Below are 16,608 nucleotides of genomic sequence, written 5' to 3'. Positions count from 1 at the left end.
TGGAAAGCAATTTGGAATTATACACGAAGAGTTGCTAACCCGTACATGCCTTTTTATCCATTTAAAGTAATAGGTAAAACTAATTATTACTGCTAAACTTATGCCCAAAAGAGATGAAATAAAGAGAGAAAGACCCTAAATGTATAAAAATTCTATTTATTTTTGGCATATGTGGCACAGTACTTTTAGACTGTAAGAAATAAGGAAATAAGTTATTTAAAGAATCACAGAAAGACTTGCATATATTGATGCCAAGTGAAGAAAGCATAACCAGGAAAAAAATTTAATCATAACAACATCAAGGACTTTTATAAAATGATGAAAAATGGAATGAGCAAAGCCAGATAAAAATTTTAAACAATAAAAACAGAGCTGTAAAGATAAACAGCTTTGCTGATCAATAGAATGACCATCCATGATGCCAGAAGGTTGATGATGAAGCATGCTATGCACTATCTGACAAAGAATGAGTTGTTTTGGTTTTGTTTTTTTTTCCATAGCCAATGAAGGAATTCGTTTTGTTTGACTATGCTTATGTGATTCAAAACATTTAAAGACCTTTTCTCCTCAATGGGATAGTGTAGTGAGACTGGAAAAATTGATTTGTATTGATTGTTTTAAATGAAACATTAATTTTAAAAATCTATGTGTGTTGAGGGGGGGAATAAACAAGTTTATGACTTTGACAAAAAAAAAATGCTTTGCCCTTTTTATGGTTTCCTACCACCAAACAATGATCTAATTATACTTATAGATAAATAAAAGACATAGAGCTAACCAAATATTCACTAGGAATAAGCTGAACTCTATAAATCTTGTTCTGTGAACTACTGCTAACCTTCCTGCATATTAATATCATTTAGCCTTATTCGCTACACATGTCCTTTTGATGAGTATAAACTTGTAATTTTTTTCAAATTTTAATAGAAAAGTAAGCAGTGGCAAATTTAGAAATCATTTCTCTCAGTTTAATTAGTAATTATTCAAATGCTGGAATAGATCTGGAATCTCAAATGTAAAGAAACTATTTTTAATAAAACTGGCTTATGCTCCTAGTACAGGACTGGCTACCACAAATGGCACCTGAAGACTTGATCTGACCACCCCCATTCTCTAGGATCTTCAATCTTAACTATTTTTGAGAATTACAGAAAGTGTTCCTAAAACATTCATTGGAAATGCTTTGGGATTAGGAAATATATTGTAAATCTTCGCTTGGCTTAATACATTCTGTTACATGAGTTACTGCCCCACATTGCATTAAAATCCAAGAGGCGGCTATAATTAAAGATGATCAAAGAGGTGCATAACCACTATCTTCATTAAATTCTGCTATCTTTCAATTAAGATAGAAGCTGGATTCTGTTTCTAAATATAATCCTGTGTGGATTGAATTATCAAAAAAAATTTAATTAATCTCTATCCAATTCTGTAACCATACATCTTAACTGCCTATATATCGCATTGCTCTATGCAAACAGTAATTTACAAGACACCACAGCTTTGCATCAAAATAACTAGTTGCTAAGCATTCATTGGCCTTTCCACTTTAAGGTAAATATCTGGGTTAATCAAAAGAAATGTCCAACGGGGGTAAAAAATAAGAAAAATACTCATTTTCTTCATTCTTACTGTCAGTAACTTGGAATCCATATTTTTGGGGTCATTGTGCATATGCTATAAGCATCTCCTAAGTGGATATTGATTATCAACTTTTGAAACAACAATTTTAAAAATAAATCAGTGTGTGTAAAATTCACCATCAAAAAAAGGAAAATGAGAGCAAAAGTTCTTAACCTTTTTTAGTATCATAGAGTTAGGAAGATCTGGGTTAAAATGTGATCTCAGACCTTTCTTAGCTGTGTGACCCTGGGCAAATCACATAACTCTGTTTGCCTAGCCCTTGCCCTTCTGTCTTAGAGTTGTTTCTAACAGAAAGTAAGAGTTTAAAAAAAAAGAAAAGTCTAGTTAAGCCTTCTTAGAACAATATTTTTAAAGGCATAAAATAAAATCAACAGTATTAAAAAGTAAACAAGTATATTGCAATAATTATCAAATAGTTTTATAACAAATTCATGAACCCCAGGTTAAAAACTCCTAGAGTATGAAAAGTCCTATAAATTAATTTCTTCTATACTAGATACCATTTTGTTTCCCAACTCTAAGATGTGCTTTATCCACACAATCTAACATTTCTGTCTGACCTCTTCATGTTAAAGAAATACAGGATCAAACAGGTAGTTAACAAGGAAGCAAAACAAGGACAGTGATTCCAGCTATTGAGTTCTCAAAACCAAACATGAACCTTACCAATACTGCCAAGGTACAGTACAAAAGACAAAACAAATCTCTAGAAATCCACTTTGCATAAAGTCCTAGTGATTTTTAAATGCTCAGGTTGTCAAGATGGAATAAGTCTGTGTTTTTATTAAACTGACCAAAGTATATTTATATAGAGACAGATGGGGAGATAAGGCTTTAAGAATGAGAAAAAGAAAGAAAAGAACATCACACACAAAAAAAAGACAAGGAAACTATAAGCACCAAACTTTTCCTGTTTGACTTAAAAAAATAGTTAATCAACTACATGCAATATACTAAAAGATTTTTAGCTTCTCTTGTCCACTCCCTATTTTTCTCATCAACTGTTTCATAAATAATAAACCTAACATACATGTTTTAAATTTTTATCATAGGGCAAACTATAATCTCAAAAGTAGAGACAATATTCAACATAGAGACAGTAATCAACAGAACTTCTGAATAGAAAAGAATAGCTTCCTGGGGTTCACTGGCTAAAACAAATTCATCAAATACCCATTTAATTTACCTTGTAATGAAAAATGAAGATCATCAATGCCAGAGGAAAGTTGTTCATCTTTGGTAGGAGGCATAGGCCCAGATGCCATTCTTTAACTCTATGGAGATTATATCATATCTTCCTCAGTTAAAAAAAGCAAGCTGAAAAAAAGGGGTGGGGAAAAAAGCACATTAATAACATCACAGTTTGGAATGTCTAGTAAAAAATATGCACTACCAAATAAGTAAGAGAAAAGCCTCTTGTCTTAAAGAAACACATTTTTTTCTTTTAAGGTGTTTCCTTAGTTTATAGGTGGAAAGTGGCTACGCCTTCTTTTTAAAATAATAATCCAGTTTTTGCCCTATGACTCTATTCATGTTCTCTGGAACTGCTGGCAGAATTCCCAAAAGAACTAGAATGGAGATTCTGAAACTACTTGTCATGAGAAGGAAACCCCAGCAATTACAAAGATGCAAGTAGGTTTACCGGAGGAAGTGAGGTTGACATCAGCTGATAATTTCTTTAGCTATTTTGGCTACATTTATCTCAATGAATTTGTTTCTTGTTCAATAGCTGTTATAATGCACAGGAAACAGCAGAAGCAAAGCCTGGAGAACTTGAGAAATGAAAGTAACAATATTTCAGCCAAAATGGTTCTACTCTGTCTTTCCATTATCTTTTATCCTTTTTCCAAGGTCTTTAACAGTGCTCTCACTTCAGCAGCACATATACCAAGGTCTTTAACAAACAGGTACAGAATGCTGAGAGCAGGGACTATTTTCATTTTTGTCTTTGTATTAATGACAACACAATGCCTGGCACCCCACCTGGTTACACAATGCTTGGTTAAAAAGTGTTTAATGAACATAATTGAATACGGAAGAACAGAGAAAAAATGTTATTTTGTTTTCTAACTTTTGATGTAGTGGAAGAAGATGCTAAAAATCCAAATTACTAGCAAAAGCACTTCATAAATTTGATGAAGTATTTTATTTCACTTCAGCAGTATTTAAATTGAATGTTTAAATGGTATATCTTTATGTTTATCAATATAAGTTAGAAGTAATCATTAATACACTGTTTAATAGTCCTTGATATCAAATGCTTCTATTATAAAAGATCATTTGCCATTGAAATTTCACTTTAAGAAAGAAGTATAGGGGGCAGCTGGATAGCTCAGTGGATTGAGAACCAGGTCCAGAGACAGGAGATCCTAGGTTCAAATCTGACCTCAGCCACTTCCTAGCTGTGTGACCCTGGGCAAGTCACTTAACCTCCATTGCCTAGTCCTTACCACTCTTCTGCCTTGGCGGCTCCAAGACAGAAGGTAAGGGTTTAAAAAAAAAAGAAAAGAAAGAAGTATACTATTAGTTGTTTGGTTTGTTTTGAGACTGGGTTTCTCTGTCTTACCCAGGCAGAAAGTTCAGTGACTATTATATTCATTGTTCAATTCCATTGCTTACTGATTAGCATAGAAGCTTTGACCTGCTCCAATCCTGTCCAGGATCATTTTGCCCTTCCTTAAACAATTTAGTGCCCTCTCTATGCCAGGAGCTTGCTATATTGGTGCCAAACTTAGTGTGGACATTTGGTCATCTTTAGACCTACTGCAGCTCAGAACTCCAAAACTCAAGCAATGTACCAGCCTCAGTAGAAAGACCTATAGGCATTCACCATACCATTACTGGGCTAGCATATCATTATAAGTAAGCTCTGGACAAGAATGCTACTTCCAACCTTTTATCCTAAGTTATTTAAAACAATGTAAAGAAATAATCTAGAGGAAAGGTTTTCATTTGATTTGTGCTTCATCTTTTTTTAAATAAGAAATTAACAATAGTAGAGAAAAATCTACTGATATTGTTTCTCACAGTATCAAGAAACCTTTCTCAGCATGGCTTATAGTTTGCTGGTGATAGAGTAAAACTCATTTTTCTGTGTGAAATGCAAAACACAAATGCAAACTTCTTTAAGTATTAAGACAGCAAAAAAACATATTTTGGCTTAAAAATAACATGACTTCATTTTTAAAGTAATATGCTTAGGAACTTTTTGCTTCTTAAACCTAACCAATGGAATTCTATTAGCACAAAATAATAAGATAATTAGAAAACAATTCTTAATGAGAAAAATGCCAAAAGCAAGAGCAAACTGTAAATAGATGAAACCACCTGGAAGTGGTCCGGATCTCAACCTTAGTGGAATTATTTATCTAAAAGTCATGCTGCAGAGAAATGAAGATCTAATAGCTGATCAGACTATATTTGATGACTTGCTATTTCTTCATAATAATTGTTTCTGGTTTGGAATGGAGGTGAAGGAATGAATTGACATCTCCAAAGAATTTGAAAGCCTCATAAGGTCAACAGAAAACCGGTAGAAGATAGCAATTGAAAACTTTGTGAGATTTCCCAAAAGTGTAAATAGACTAAAAGGACAGTAGAAAGAGGAAGGCATATGGAGAAGTGGAAGGTTGAACCAGGCAATTGGCATTAGTCATTGGGGTACTCTAATCAGCTAAAATCCCCAAAGGACTATCCTAATTACTAGTGCTCTGCCTGTCCTTAGAGAAATGCCATTCTAACAGTGAAGAATAATGGGGGCTGCTTCCTTATATAGAAATAATGATTTCCCTCTATTTACTCAGAGTAAAAGAGGGCTCTGACAGCTTGACTTCTCTTTTTAAAATAAAAGTTCACCATAATATACCAAGTTGCCATAGACTGTAGATTTTGAATTACAATAGATCTTGCAGTTAACATATCCTATTGTTTAAAACAAGGAGAGGACAATATTCAGGCAGTTAACTGAGAGTTGACCATGTTAGATGGTAAAGATCAAGAGTTAATTTGCACAGTTGTGTTTAACAGAATCTGTGGAAAATAAAATATGTTTAATAGCCTTCTGAACTTTGAAAGCTTATATAATATGATTCTGATGGATTGGTGATCATTTCTGGAAACATGTTTTCCTATATTTTCTGCTTTTACAGATAAATTCTCAAATATCATTTGGGATTATAATTGGAATATATCTATTCTTTAAGTTCAAAAATGTAGGAAAAATACAGGAACTTTGCAGCTAGTTGAACTGTTTTAATTTTCATAATGAAGGTGACAAAGTGTAAAGACTGACCTAATACCTAAAAGTTTGAGTTTCTCAAGGATTGCTAGGAAAAAAAAATTTTGAGAGCAACATTTTGTTAGTAAAAGCTAACCATCACCATCTAGAAGTATTAGGGAAAAAATACTGTGTGTGGAAATAAAGATCACATATTTTGTACTCAAAAGATGATTAACAGAGATGAGCAAAAAATCAGAAGACATTCTCTTTTGATGTTATTCAGACATTCTTTAATATGATAATTTAAAGGGTTTTAAGCAATTATAGTTTCATTCATTGAAAGGTTGTCCTTGTTGATTTTCCTACTTTTCTACAGTATCACTGTTATTTATGATCAACCAGGAATTTCTAAAGGGTTTCTCTCCCCTTAGCCAGGGCCCCTAAAAATAAACAATAAACTTGTCCTAGCAACATATTGCTATTAACTTTGATATACTCAGAAGGGTCTCAAAACAAAAAGTTTGAGATACTTGTGCAAACCATTTCTAGATGTTCTTTTATGATTTTTTTCTAATAATTTTTTAACAAAATTATTAGGGACCATTCCAAGCATTCCCTTAGGGCTGTTCTAAATCTTGCTACAGTTGCCAAGCACAACAACAACAACAACAACAACAAAGCCGAACTAAGAGCTCAAACCATAGAAAAGCTAAGCCCATTTGGTGTAGGAACAAACAATAATACGACTCTCAAAAACTTCTGAAGGCATTACTGTACTTCTGTACTGTGTTAGATCATAAAAAAAAACAAACCTGATGATTATAAAAATAACTTACATTTTTATAGTTTTCATAGCTCTCTATTTGAGCCATATAACAACCCTGAGAGGTAGATAGTACAGATGAGGAAAATGAAGTTCAGAAAGATTAAATGATTTGCCCAAGGTCAAATCACAATTAGGCAGTAAAATTGGGATTCTAGATCAAGCCTTTGGAACTCTTTTTGGGTAAGGATTAGACTAGATATCCATTAGCGTCCCTCCCAAACTCTAAAATTCTATGATTTTGTCATCATAACATTCTAACTTTGAGCAAACAAGAGGCCAAATTATATTAATTAAGAAAGTAGGAAGGTATACTTGTAGAAATATATCCAACAATTATTTATTTTTATATTTTTTTCCTGCCCAAAGAATTTCGTTTAATTTTTCCAGGAAAACAATATGTATAGTTTGTAATATTCAGTCTATGAATATCTATATGCAGTATATTGTAATGGTAAGAAACACTTTATTAGAAATCAAAATGAAATAGGTTCAACACTTACCTCAGGCACTTACTAGCTGTGGGACACTAGGCAAGCCTTTTTATTTCTCTGAATCTCAGCGTTCTGATCTATAAAGAAGAAGAAATGAAAATGCATATCTAAATAGTATAAGGCTCAAAAAAGCTAATGGGTAAAGAGCTTTAAAATGTTAGTTATGCAGCAGATTTAATATAAAGAAACATTTTTATAAAAAGGGAAAATTATTATTGTTTCTGATGATTGGAGTAAATAATTTTAAGATACCAAAGAATCACAGGATTTGATACTAGAAGTTATCTCAGTTACCATCCGGTCCAACTCCCTTATTTTATTGATAAGAAACAGTGTCATCCCATGATTGTAATTTGTTTTTTTGTTAAAGCCAGCTATTAAATATTTAGTGTGGGTATTTGCACCTCAGAAATCAGATGATGCTATTAATCAGGGCTTGATTTATTTTAACTATTTGTTTAAAGTAGTGGATAAAGTGTTAATAATGGATCTCAGACTTAAAAGGAAGCTTGTATACATTTGTTTTTCAGAGAAATGGTTAACATATGTGAGCATATCTCAGAGACCCAGACCAGTAGTAGTAAATGTCTGAGCCCTTATTTGATCCAAGATCCTTTGACTCCAAATCCAGCCCAGTTCCCCCTCTACTATGCTGCCTCTGCTACTTTTAGTATTTAAGCACATGCAGGAACTACCAAATTATGTAGATTTTTTTTCATATTTAAACTCAAAGTATCTTATATAGGGTGACTCTCTGAGAAGGGAAAAAAGGATATTGAATGAAATTATGATGTAAAAAAAGGCAATAAGGCTTATTTTTAAAACAAAGCACCATTTGACAATGGAATTTTGTAACATGCTTACTAAATAAACAAAGGTAAATGTAAAGGAGTTTTAACTTGTAACTATAAGCCACAAGGCAAAATATATAGAATGTTGGACTCATTAAGGAAGATTTGGGTTTAGATCTCTTTTCTGACATGTATTACCTGTGGAACCAAAGGAAGGCAAGTCACTTAATTCTCTATGCTAGTTTCCCCCACCTGGGAAATGGAAATAATAATACCTAGAATATGTATTTCATAGTTAAACAGCTAGTGAGAAAATATATGTTAAAAAAGCCTCTTTTGTGAGGCCTTCTAAGCAATTCAAAGTTAATAACAAAGTGTTTCTAGAGGGAGATTATCATTTACACTTAGGGGCCCAGATTAAGGGGGAGGTAAATCTTTTAGAACTATGTCAAGAACATTGTAAACATCCATATCCTCAACCTTTAATGTAAATTCATACAATCTATGAAAGAGGCAGCTAATAACTTTCTGAAATCCTGGCTCTTTCAAGTCATATGTTTACTCTTAGAAGACATATGACTGTTACAGGAATTTCTAATGCCTCCCAGAAGCTGACTGGAGAAAATAAATCAGGAAGGCCACAGAAATCTAGGAGGCATAACCAAGGGAGTGCTGGTAAATGTTTAACAACTAACCCACCCAGAGGTGAAATGTACCCATGATACACTTTTGAGATTATCTGCATTATTAATATTTTTCTGTTACTTTCTTAAGTTGATACAATCAATAAAACAATAGCTCAACCCTTGATTTGTGGTGTTTGCTGATTTCTGAGGTATAAATGCTCACACTAGAAATTTACTCAGAAGCTTGCTCCAGCACACCCTTGCAACTATATATTTCCCAGAATCCATGAGTTCCTTTTCTTTTTGCCCTAGAAGTAACTTTCTGTCCCCTATTTAATTCTGTTCTCTCCATGTAGCCATAAGGAGAGCATTTGAAGCCAGAAGCCCTTCTTGGAGCAGATGACCCTCTACCACCTGATGCTTATGGTACCTGCCATGGCCACAGAATTGCTGTAGACCAGACAAGTTGAATAACATAACAGACAAGCAAAGATAGAAACTGACAAAGTCTAGTGGTCATAGCAGAGATCTAAGTAAAAACCAGGGCAAAGGCATTCAGGAAGTGGTGCTAACTGGCCATCTGAAATCTGACAGGAGTGAGACAGAACAAATTAGTAGCTGCCCTGAATGTGAGATTATCCTGAGAAAGAGCAATCCCAAATCCTAACACTTCCCTATTTTCTCTAATTATTATTTATAGATCTACTCTTAGTGAATTAGTCATGAAACACCAATAACACATTTAAAATTTTTTTCAATGACCCACCAAAATATATCTGACTCTGCCAGGTAAACAATAAAGATCTCTTAACAACTCTGAATCATATCTTTAAATAAGAAAATGGCATTTTGCTAAATGTGCTAAAATATTTTACATGACAGTAAAATAACACATGTAAATGTAAAAGTTAATAGAGGCACATAATTTTTAAAAGCACATTGTGGGAGACAGCAATATAATGTTGGTGGAACTGTGAACCAATCCAATTTTGGAGAGCAATCTGGAATTTTGCCCAAAGTTATAAAACTGTATATAGCCTTAAACCTAGCAATGCCACTGTTAGGTCTGTTTCCCAAGGTGATCAGGGAAAAAGGAAAAGTACCTACATGTTCTAAATTATTTATGACAGCTCTCTGTGGTAACAAAGAACTGGAAACTGAGGGCATGACCTTAGTTCATGACTTGTGAATGGCTAAACAACTTGTGGCATATGATTGTGATGAAATACTACTGCACCATAAGAAAGGATTAGCAAGTAAATTTTTTAAAACATTTAAAGAGTTACATGAAATTATGGAAAGCAAAATTTAGAGAACAAAGAGAATATCAACTACAACTACAGAATTAATGTTTGAAGAATAGCTTGTAAATATCTACCTCCAGAAAAATAGCTGACAAATAGAAACATGAATGATACAGTTAATTTATCTATATAAATTTTTAAAGTATATTGTAGATATGTATAAAAGTTTGTACACCTGAAGGCAATAACAACCTACAGAAAAGTAAACTATAACTTAATTAGTTAACCAAATAGTGGGTATGTTGTACAATCTGGCTGTTAAGTGGTATTACCTTTAATAATAATAGTAATAATAACCTTTATATAGTATTTTAAGGTTTTCAAAACTCTTAACATATGTTATCTCACTTGATCCTCACAACAATCCTGAAATCTAACACTAACCACAGAGATTTTTCTCAAATAATTAGAACCTTCTTTAACCAAACTATTCCTGAGTTGTACTCAATCTAGCATTGCCCTGCTTTGTTCCTCAGGAAAGAAGGATGATGATAGTGCCTAGGACACGAGTTTGTGGTGCCATCTGAATCTTCAGATGGCCATACCCAAAAGATATTTCAAAATACAGGTCTGGAATTCAGGCCAGGGGTTCAGTTCTGAAAAGAAAGATTTGGGAGTCATTCACATAATAGTTGATGGTTAAATGTAGTGCAACCAAATGAAACAGTAAAAGGAGAAAGGTGAAAAGAAGGTGGGAAGAGAAAATAGTGGCAGCAATAGTAGTAAAAATATCAGCAAAGAAATAGAACAAAGAGAAACCCGGATTGGAAAAACCCAGAAAAATAAAATATCAATATAGGAGTAGCCAATTGTGACAAATGGTACAAAGAGATTAAGAAAGATAAGAAGGGAGAAAGGCTCAGTGGATTTTGTGATCAGGTGCTTATGGATTTCTTTGAAAAAGTAGCTCTTTCATGATAATAATGGAAACTAGAAGACAAAGAGTTAAGTAATGGCCGAAGAAAAAGCAAAGAAACAAGGGCAAATACTTTTGTGTCAAGAAGTCTGGAAAGTAAGACAAAGAATACAACAGCTCAAATGAATAGGTGGGAAAAGGCAAAGGTTTTCCAGTTTAATTCAATATGCAGTTATAAAATGCCTAGATGGAAGAAATATGTGAAGATAAATGAATAAAAAAGGTTGAAGATGCAAGAGAGAGGTGTGTTATGTAAAAAGAGTTTATAGAGTTGATGGCAAAGGAAGCAATTTTAAGATAGGAGAGTGTCAATTAAGCAAAAACTTCTGCATAGTGAAAGGTGGAAGTCTGGAGATGGCAGAAAAGATCTGAGAGTCTTTGGAAAGTAGAATAGTGAGTTCAGAGATAATAAAAAAAGGACTGTCAGCAATAATGGGGGACATCTGAAGTTAAATAGCATAAACATAAAAAAGGCATTCAACAAGCAGTTGACTCATTTTTTTAATCAACATCTAATGACGCCTTTTTGCCTCTATTTCACGTTCATTTCCCACTCATCCTTTTGACTGAACTATCATTTGTGATGAAGATAATTAAGTAATTAAGCAAAGGCATCTCATAAAGACATATAAGAACTGATATGGAGTAAAATAACCAGAACCAGGATTACAATAAAAACAGACGAAAAAATTAACTTTGCATAATAATACTTCCAAATTTGCCTAGAGAAAAGAATTGAAAAAATCCACCTCTCTCCCTTCATCCAAGTAGTAGAGTACTATGGGTGAGGATATTGCATATACTGTCAAGACATGATTGATATGTTGTTTGGTTTTGGGAAGCTGCCTTTGTTTTGTTCGTTTTTCTTTAATTTGTTGCAAGGGATTGTTCACTGGATTGTGAAGGGAAGAGAACATATGAAGAAATTCATGTAATGTAACAACAAATGACTTTAATGATTTTTAAAATTCTAATAAAGAGATTATAACAATCTTTAAAATATTTTAACCTCATAGGTCCCTACCACTGTATTTTGAAGAAGATTTATTATCTAATCCCTAAGGTCTTCATTGATTTTACAATTACTCAAAGGTCATTTCATCGTAGTGATCTTGTCATTTACATTTTTGTAGTTATTGTGTATATCTTCTTCTTGGTTCTGCCTTATTTGATATTCATCAATTCATATTCATCTCCAAACTATGGAATTTTCTCCACCAACCCTGAACAGCCTGGAAGCAGAAGACAACACAGACAATGAAAGATGATATTCAGAGGACTGCCCTCCTATAGGACAAAAACCATGACACTGGTGAATCAGGAAGGCTTAGAGAAACATTTTCTGGCCCAAAGATTTTTTTACACAAACAATAAAAATCATTCCATGTTGAAATTGTAGTTTTTACAAGATATCATCTTAAGATACAGTTTAAAACTCATATAAAAAACAGATGTTATTTGCTGTCATTTTGTTAAAAAAAATATCTTAAGTTAGCAAAACACTTCTATATATTATTTCACTTGAGTTTTACAACAACTCTATGAAATAAATACTAAAGTTATGATAGATTCCATTTTACAAAGAGAGGAAACGGGCTCAGAGAGGTGGTTACTCACCGTCACACAGCTAACAAGCAGCCATGGTGATTTAAATCTAGGCCTTCCTAGCTAACATGGCAGCAAAGGAAAGTAATGAATGTTGGAGGGGATGTTGCAAAATTGGGATATTAATACATTGCTAGTGGAATTGTGAATTAATCCAACCATTCTGGAGGGCAATTTGGAACTATGCCCAAAGGGCGATAAAAGACTGTCTGCCCTTTGATCTGGCCATAGCACTGCTGGGTTTGTACTCCAAAGAGATAATAAAGAAAAAGACCTGTACAAAAATATTTATAGTTGCGCATTTTGTGGTGGCAAAAAAAAAATTGGAAAATGAGGGGATGTCCTTCAATTGGGGAATGGCTGAATAAATTGTGGTATCTGTTGGTGATGGAATACTATTGTGCCCAAAGGAATAATAAAGTGGAGGAATTCCATGTGAACTGGAATGACCTCCAGGAATTGATGCAGAGTTAGAGGAGCAGAAAAAGAATGTACACAGAGACAGATACACTGTGGTACAATCGAATATAATGAACTTCTCTACTAGTAGCAATGCAATGATCCAGGACAATTCTTAAGGACTTATGAGAAAGAACACTATCCACATTCAGAGAAAGAACTGTGGGAGTAGAAACAAAGAAGAAAAACAACTGCTTGATCACATGGGTCGATGGGATATGATTGGGGATGTAGAGCCTAAGCAATCACCCTGATGCAATTATCAATAATATGGAAATAGGTCTTGATCAATGATACATGTAAAACCCAGTGGAACTGCACGTCATCTGGGGTGTGGGGGTGCTCGAGGAGGGAAGGAAAAGAACATGAATCATATAACTATGGAAAAATAATTAGTTAATGAAATGAAATTTTTCAATTTAAAAAATAAATAAAGCAAAGCCTTCCTAATATACTGTCCACATTGCTCCTGTTGTTCAGTTGGTTCAGTTGTGTCCAACTCTTTGTGACCCCATTTGGGGTTTTCTTGGCAAAAGTACTCGGGTGGTTTGCCATTTTCTTCTCCATCTCATTTTATAGTTAAGGAAACTGAGGCCAACAGTTAAGTGACTTGCCCAGGATTATACAGCCAACAAATATCTCAGACCAGATTTGAAATCAGGTCTTTCTGACTTCATGCCAAGTACTCAATCCACTGTGCTACCAACTCTGTTTTCCTCAAATCTGCCTACAATGCCCTCAACAGTAGCAATTCTCTGTGCCTTAGCATCTTCTTGCCAGGTAAGAAGTCCTTTAAAATGAGATTTTGCTGCATTAAACTGGTGAGCTTGGCAAAAAAAAAAGTAATACTAGCAACTCATAAAATAATAAAAGCTGGCATTTATAAAGCACTTAGCAAACAATTATCTCTTTTGTGCCTCACACTAGCCCTATCCCTGTTTTACAGATTGAAGAAAATGCTTATGAACCAAGAGCTTAATTGACTGGTCTAAAATCCCTCAACTGTGAGATGATGACTGTGGGATTTCAATTCAGGTCTCTCCTACCTTGAGGTCTAGCACACTTCTCACTCTGCTATAACTGTCATAGTACATATTTGTATAGTGTTGCAGTTTATAAAGTACTTTGCACAAAATAGGCTCAACAAATAAATATTTGTTGAATTGAATTAAGCATATCTAATAGACACCTTTATAACATCCCTATCAGTATCATGCTCCTAACTGTGAAGGAACATGGAAATCATGGAAATCAAGGAGCTTGAAGAGGCCAATGAACTCTATGCTCAACTGCAGATACCAAGTTGTAGGAATGCTGCCACATCATCTGTAAATCACTGAGAATTGTTTTAAGAAATGACTACATTGGCTATTTGCTTCATAACAATAATTTATTCTTTTTGTTCAGTCATTTTTCAGTTGTGTCCAATTTGTGACCCCATTTGGGGTTTTCTTGGCAAAGACTCTGGAGTGGTTTACCATTTCCTTCTCCAGCTCATTTTACAGATAAGGAAACTAAATCCAAGAAGGTTCAATGACTTGTCCAGGGTCACACAGCTAGTAAGTATTCCTTACTGGATTTTATAGTAGCTTCTAAAGATAAAATTCCAATTTCTACTTATCCTGATAATCATTCTTTAGAGCATTTTACTGGTACCAATCTGAAAAAATGAGATTTTGTTATGTCTGCAGGATTGGGGTGAGGCTATAACATTTTACAAATAGTGTAAAGGTAGTAAAGGTTCACACTAGCAAAATTCTATGCAAGGGAGATTAAGAGATGCTTCATAAAAATAGCTATGAGACTGCACCCTAATCACAGAAGTATTGTTTTGCCAAAATTTCTTAAGGAATGTAAGCATACCAACATTTTTTAAATGTTTCTATTGGGTAACATTTCCTCACTGAAGAAGCATGTGCTATCCTGACAAAATCAAAGCACATTATCACTTCCAGCAGAACATTCAAATGAAACATTTCTTACCATGATATGCTTGCCAGAAAACATCTTTTAACAGCCAAAAAAGCATTTTATGGTTGTTGGAATCTTTTTTTCACAAATGGGCTATTTATCTGAGGAAACATTTGCCAATTATAACAGGAGTTGAGGAGGTGGTATGCTATGAAAAGTAGGCAAATTCATAGTGGTTGTTTTTCTTCTTGGCCCATGGTGAAGGCAACATTGGAGGCTCTATCACCTGTTCAGAGTCATTTGACTTGGGGCTGATGTTTGGTTCAGAATCCATTTTCCCTCTTAAGCAAATGATACTGACTTTACAGAGTTAATCACCATTATCTACCTTTTCAAACAGAAAATGGTTTTGTATTGTGATGACTGACTAGCTCCAAGTTTAATTTGGCAGCAAATTTGATCTGTGGAGTTTACTTTATCATCATTATATAGGATAAGCATATTACATGGATACCCATAGTCTATATAGATGTGATGCTAATTCCAGACAAAATACTTTTTATACTTCTTGTTGCCTAAATGCTACAAGGCTTATCATTCACATGAAAGGAACAATTTTCAGTTCCCTACAATTAAGACCAGAAGAATCCAAGCTGGAAAAATTGACTGGAAAAGGTGGGGCATACTGTACAAATCAGTCTATTCAATCTATGAATCACTATTCAGGGCATAAATGAGTTGCCCCCTTCCCAGCTGATTGAGGCAGATTAGATTAGACCCCTTCTCAGAAGAAGTGTGCATATAAGGAGCCAGGATGACTGATTATCCCATGGGAGCATCCCCTGACACAGAAATGTAATTCTTCTAACCCTCATGTTTATCCTTATCTAGTCTACTTTTAATTGGTATATTGAGAAGATGAGGATGAGGGGGATGATGTCTGATTACCAAAGATTCTTGCATTTGGCAAATCCTCTAGCTTCCAATTCCCAACTATGTATAAAATGGTGCTAGCCTTAGAGACCATAGACCACTCAGAATCAGCTGACCACAATTCTTGGGTATTGATTACATATGTTTCATTTGTCAGGACCAGAAAAGTATCACAGATAACAGATCATTAGTTTAAAGGTAGAAGGGAATTTGTGGGTTCATCCTGTGCAACCTTCTTACAGATAATAAAACTGAGGGTCAAAAAAGGTAAGCAACTTAAATAGGTGGTAGAGACATGATTCTAACTGTAAGCTCTAACTCTTAATGCCAATGTTAAATCCATTGAACCACAAGATTTAGACCCAAGTGGCTGTAAAGCAAGACCAAAAATTCACTTTATTTTTTTGCATGTAAGTATTCTATCAGTTGGGTTTGCATGTGCTATAAACACTATTTATATTAATTATAGGTAGATGGATGGCTATTACTTGAAATTTAGAACTAGATAATTGTTCCATTCAAATTGAAGGAGCATTTGCCCAATTATTCAGAAAATTTAGGACAGAAGAAATATCTCGTATTCATAAATTGAATATTTCACAGTGACAGAGAGTAGATCAGTTCCTTAAATTTGCATCTTTTCTTTTTTTTTTACTTAGTTTGTTACATTTAAATTCCCAGGGATCTCCTTCCTGTTCCCCAATTAGAGAAGGCATCAATTTGATTAAAAGATATATGTATATATAAAACTGTGAATTATTTATTTCTATTCATCAGTTCTTTCTCTGCAGGTGAACATACACAACTCAATTTTCAAACAATATTTCTGCTGCTGTATATAATGTTCTCTTGGTTCTGCTTATCTCACTCTTCATGATTTTAT

The 16,608-nt window shown here is 34.0% G+C and overlaps 1 protein-coding gene across 7 annotated transcripts in view; it reads right to left on the bottom strand.

The window, feature by feature from the left end:
* The window catches only part of SYNE2 (spectrin repeat containing nuclear envelope protein 2), a 416,774-nt gene that overhangs the window by 350,533 nt on the left and 49,633 nt on the right, over positions 1 to 16,608 (bottom strand). For all 7 annotated transcript variants that reach the window (XM_056810866.1, XM_056810871.1, XM_056810867.1 and 4 more), the window contains exons 2-3: positions 7,190 to 7,257; positions 2,831 to 2,961 (exon numbers count right to left, since the gene is read on the bottom strand). In XM_056810866.1, the coding sequence (XP_056666844.1) occupies positions 2,831 to 2,909 (79 nt within the window). In that variant the 5' untranslated portion in view covers positions 2,910 to 2,961; positions 7,190 to 7,257. The remainder of the gene's footprint in view (positions 1 to 2,830; positions 2,962 to 7,189; positions 7,258 to 16,608) is intronic.

Source organism: Monodelphis domestica, chromosome 1 (genome assembly GCF_027887165.1).
Source record: "Monodelphis domestica isolate mMonDom1 chromosome 1, mMonDom1.pri, whole genome shotgun sequence".
NCBI classification, from domain to species: Eukaryota; Metazoa; Chordata; class Mammalia; order Didelphimorphia; family Didelphidae; genus Monodelphis; species Monodelphis domestica.
Note: the sequence above shows the minus strand (reverse complement) of the source record. Positions and strands in the feature narration are given on the sequence as shown.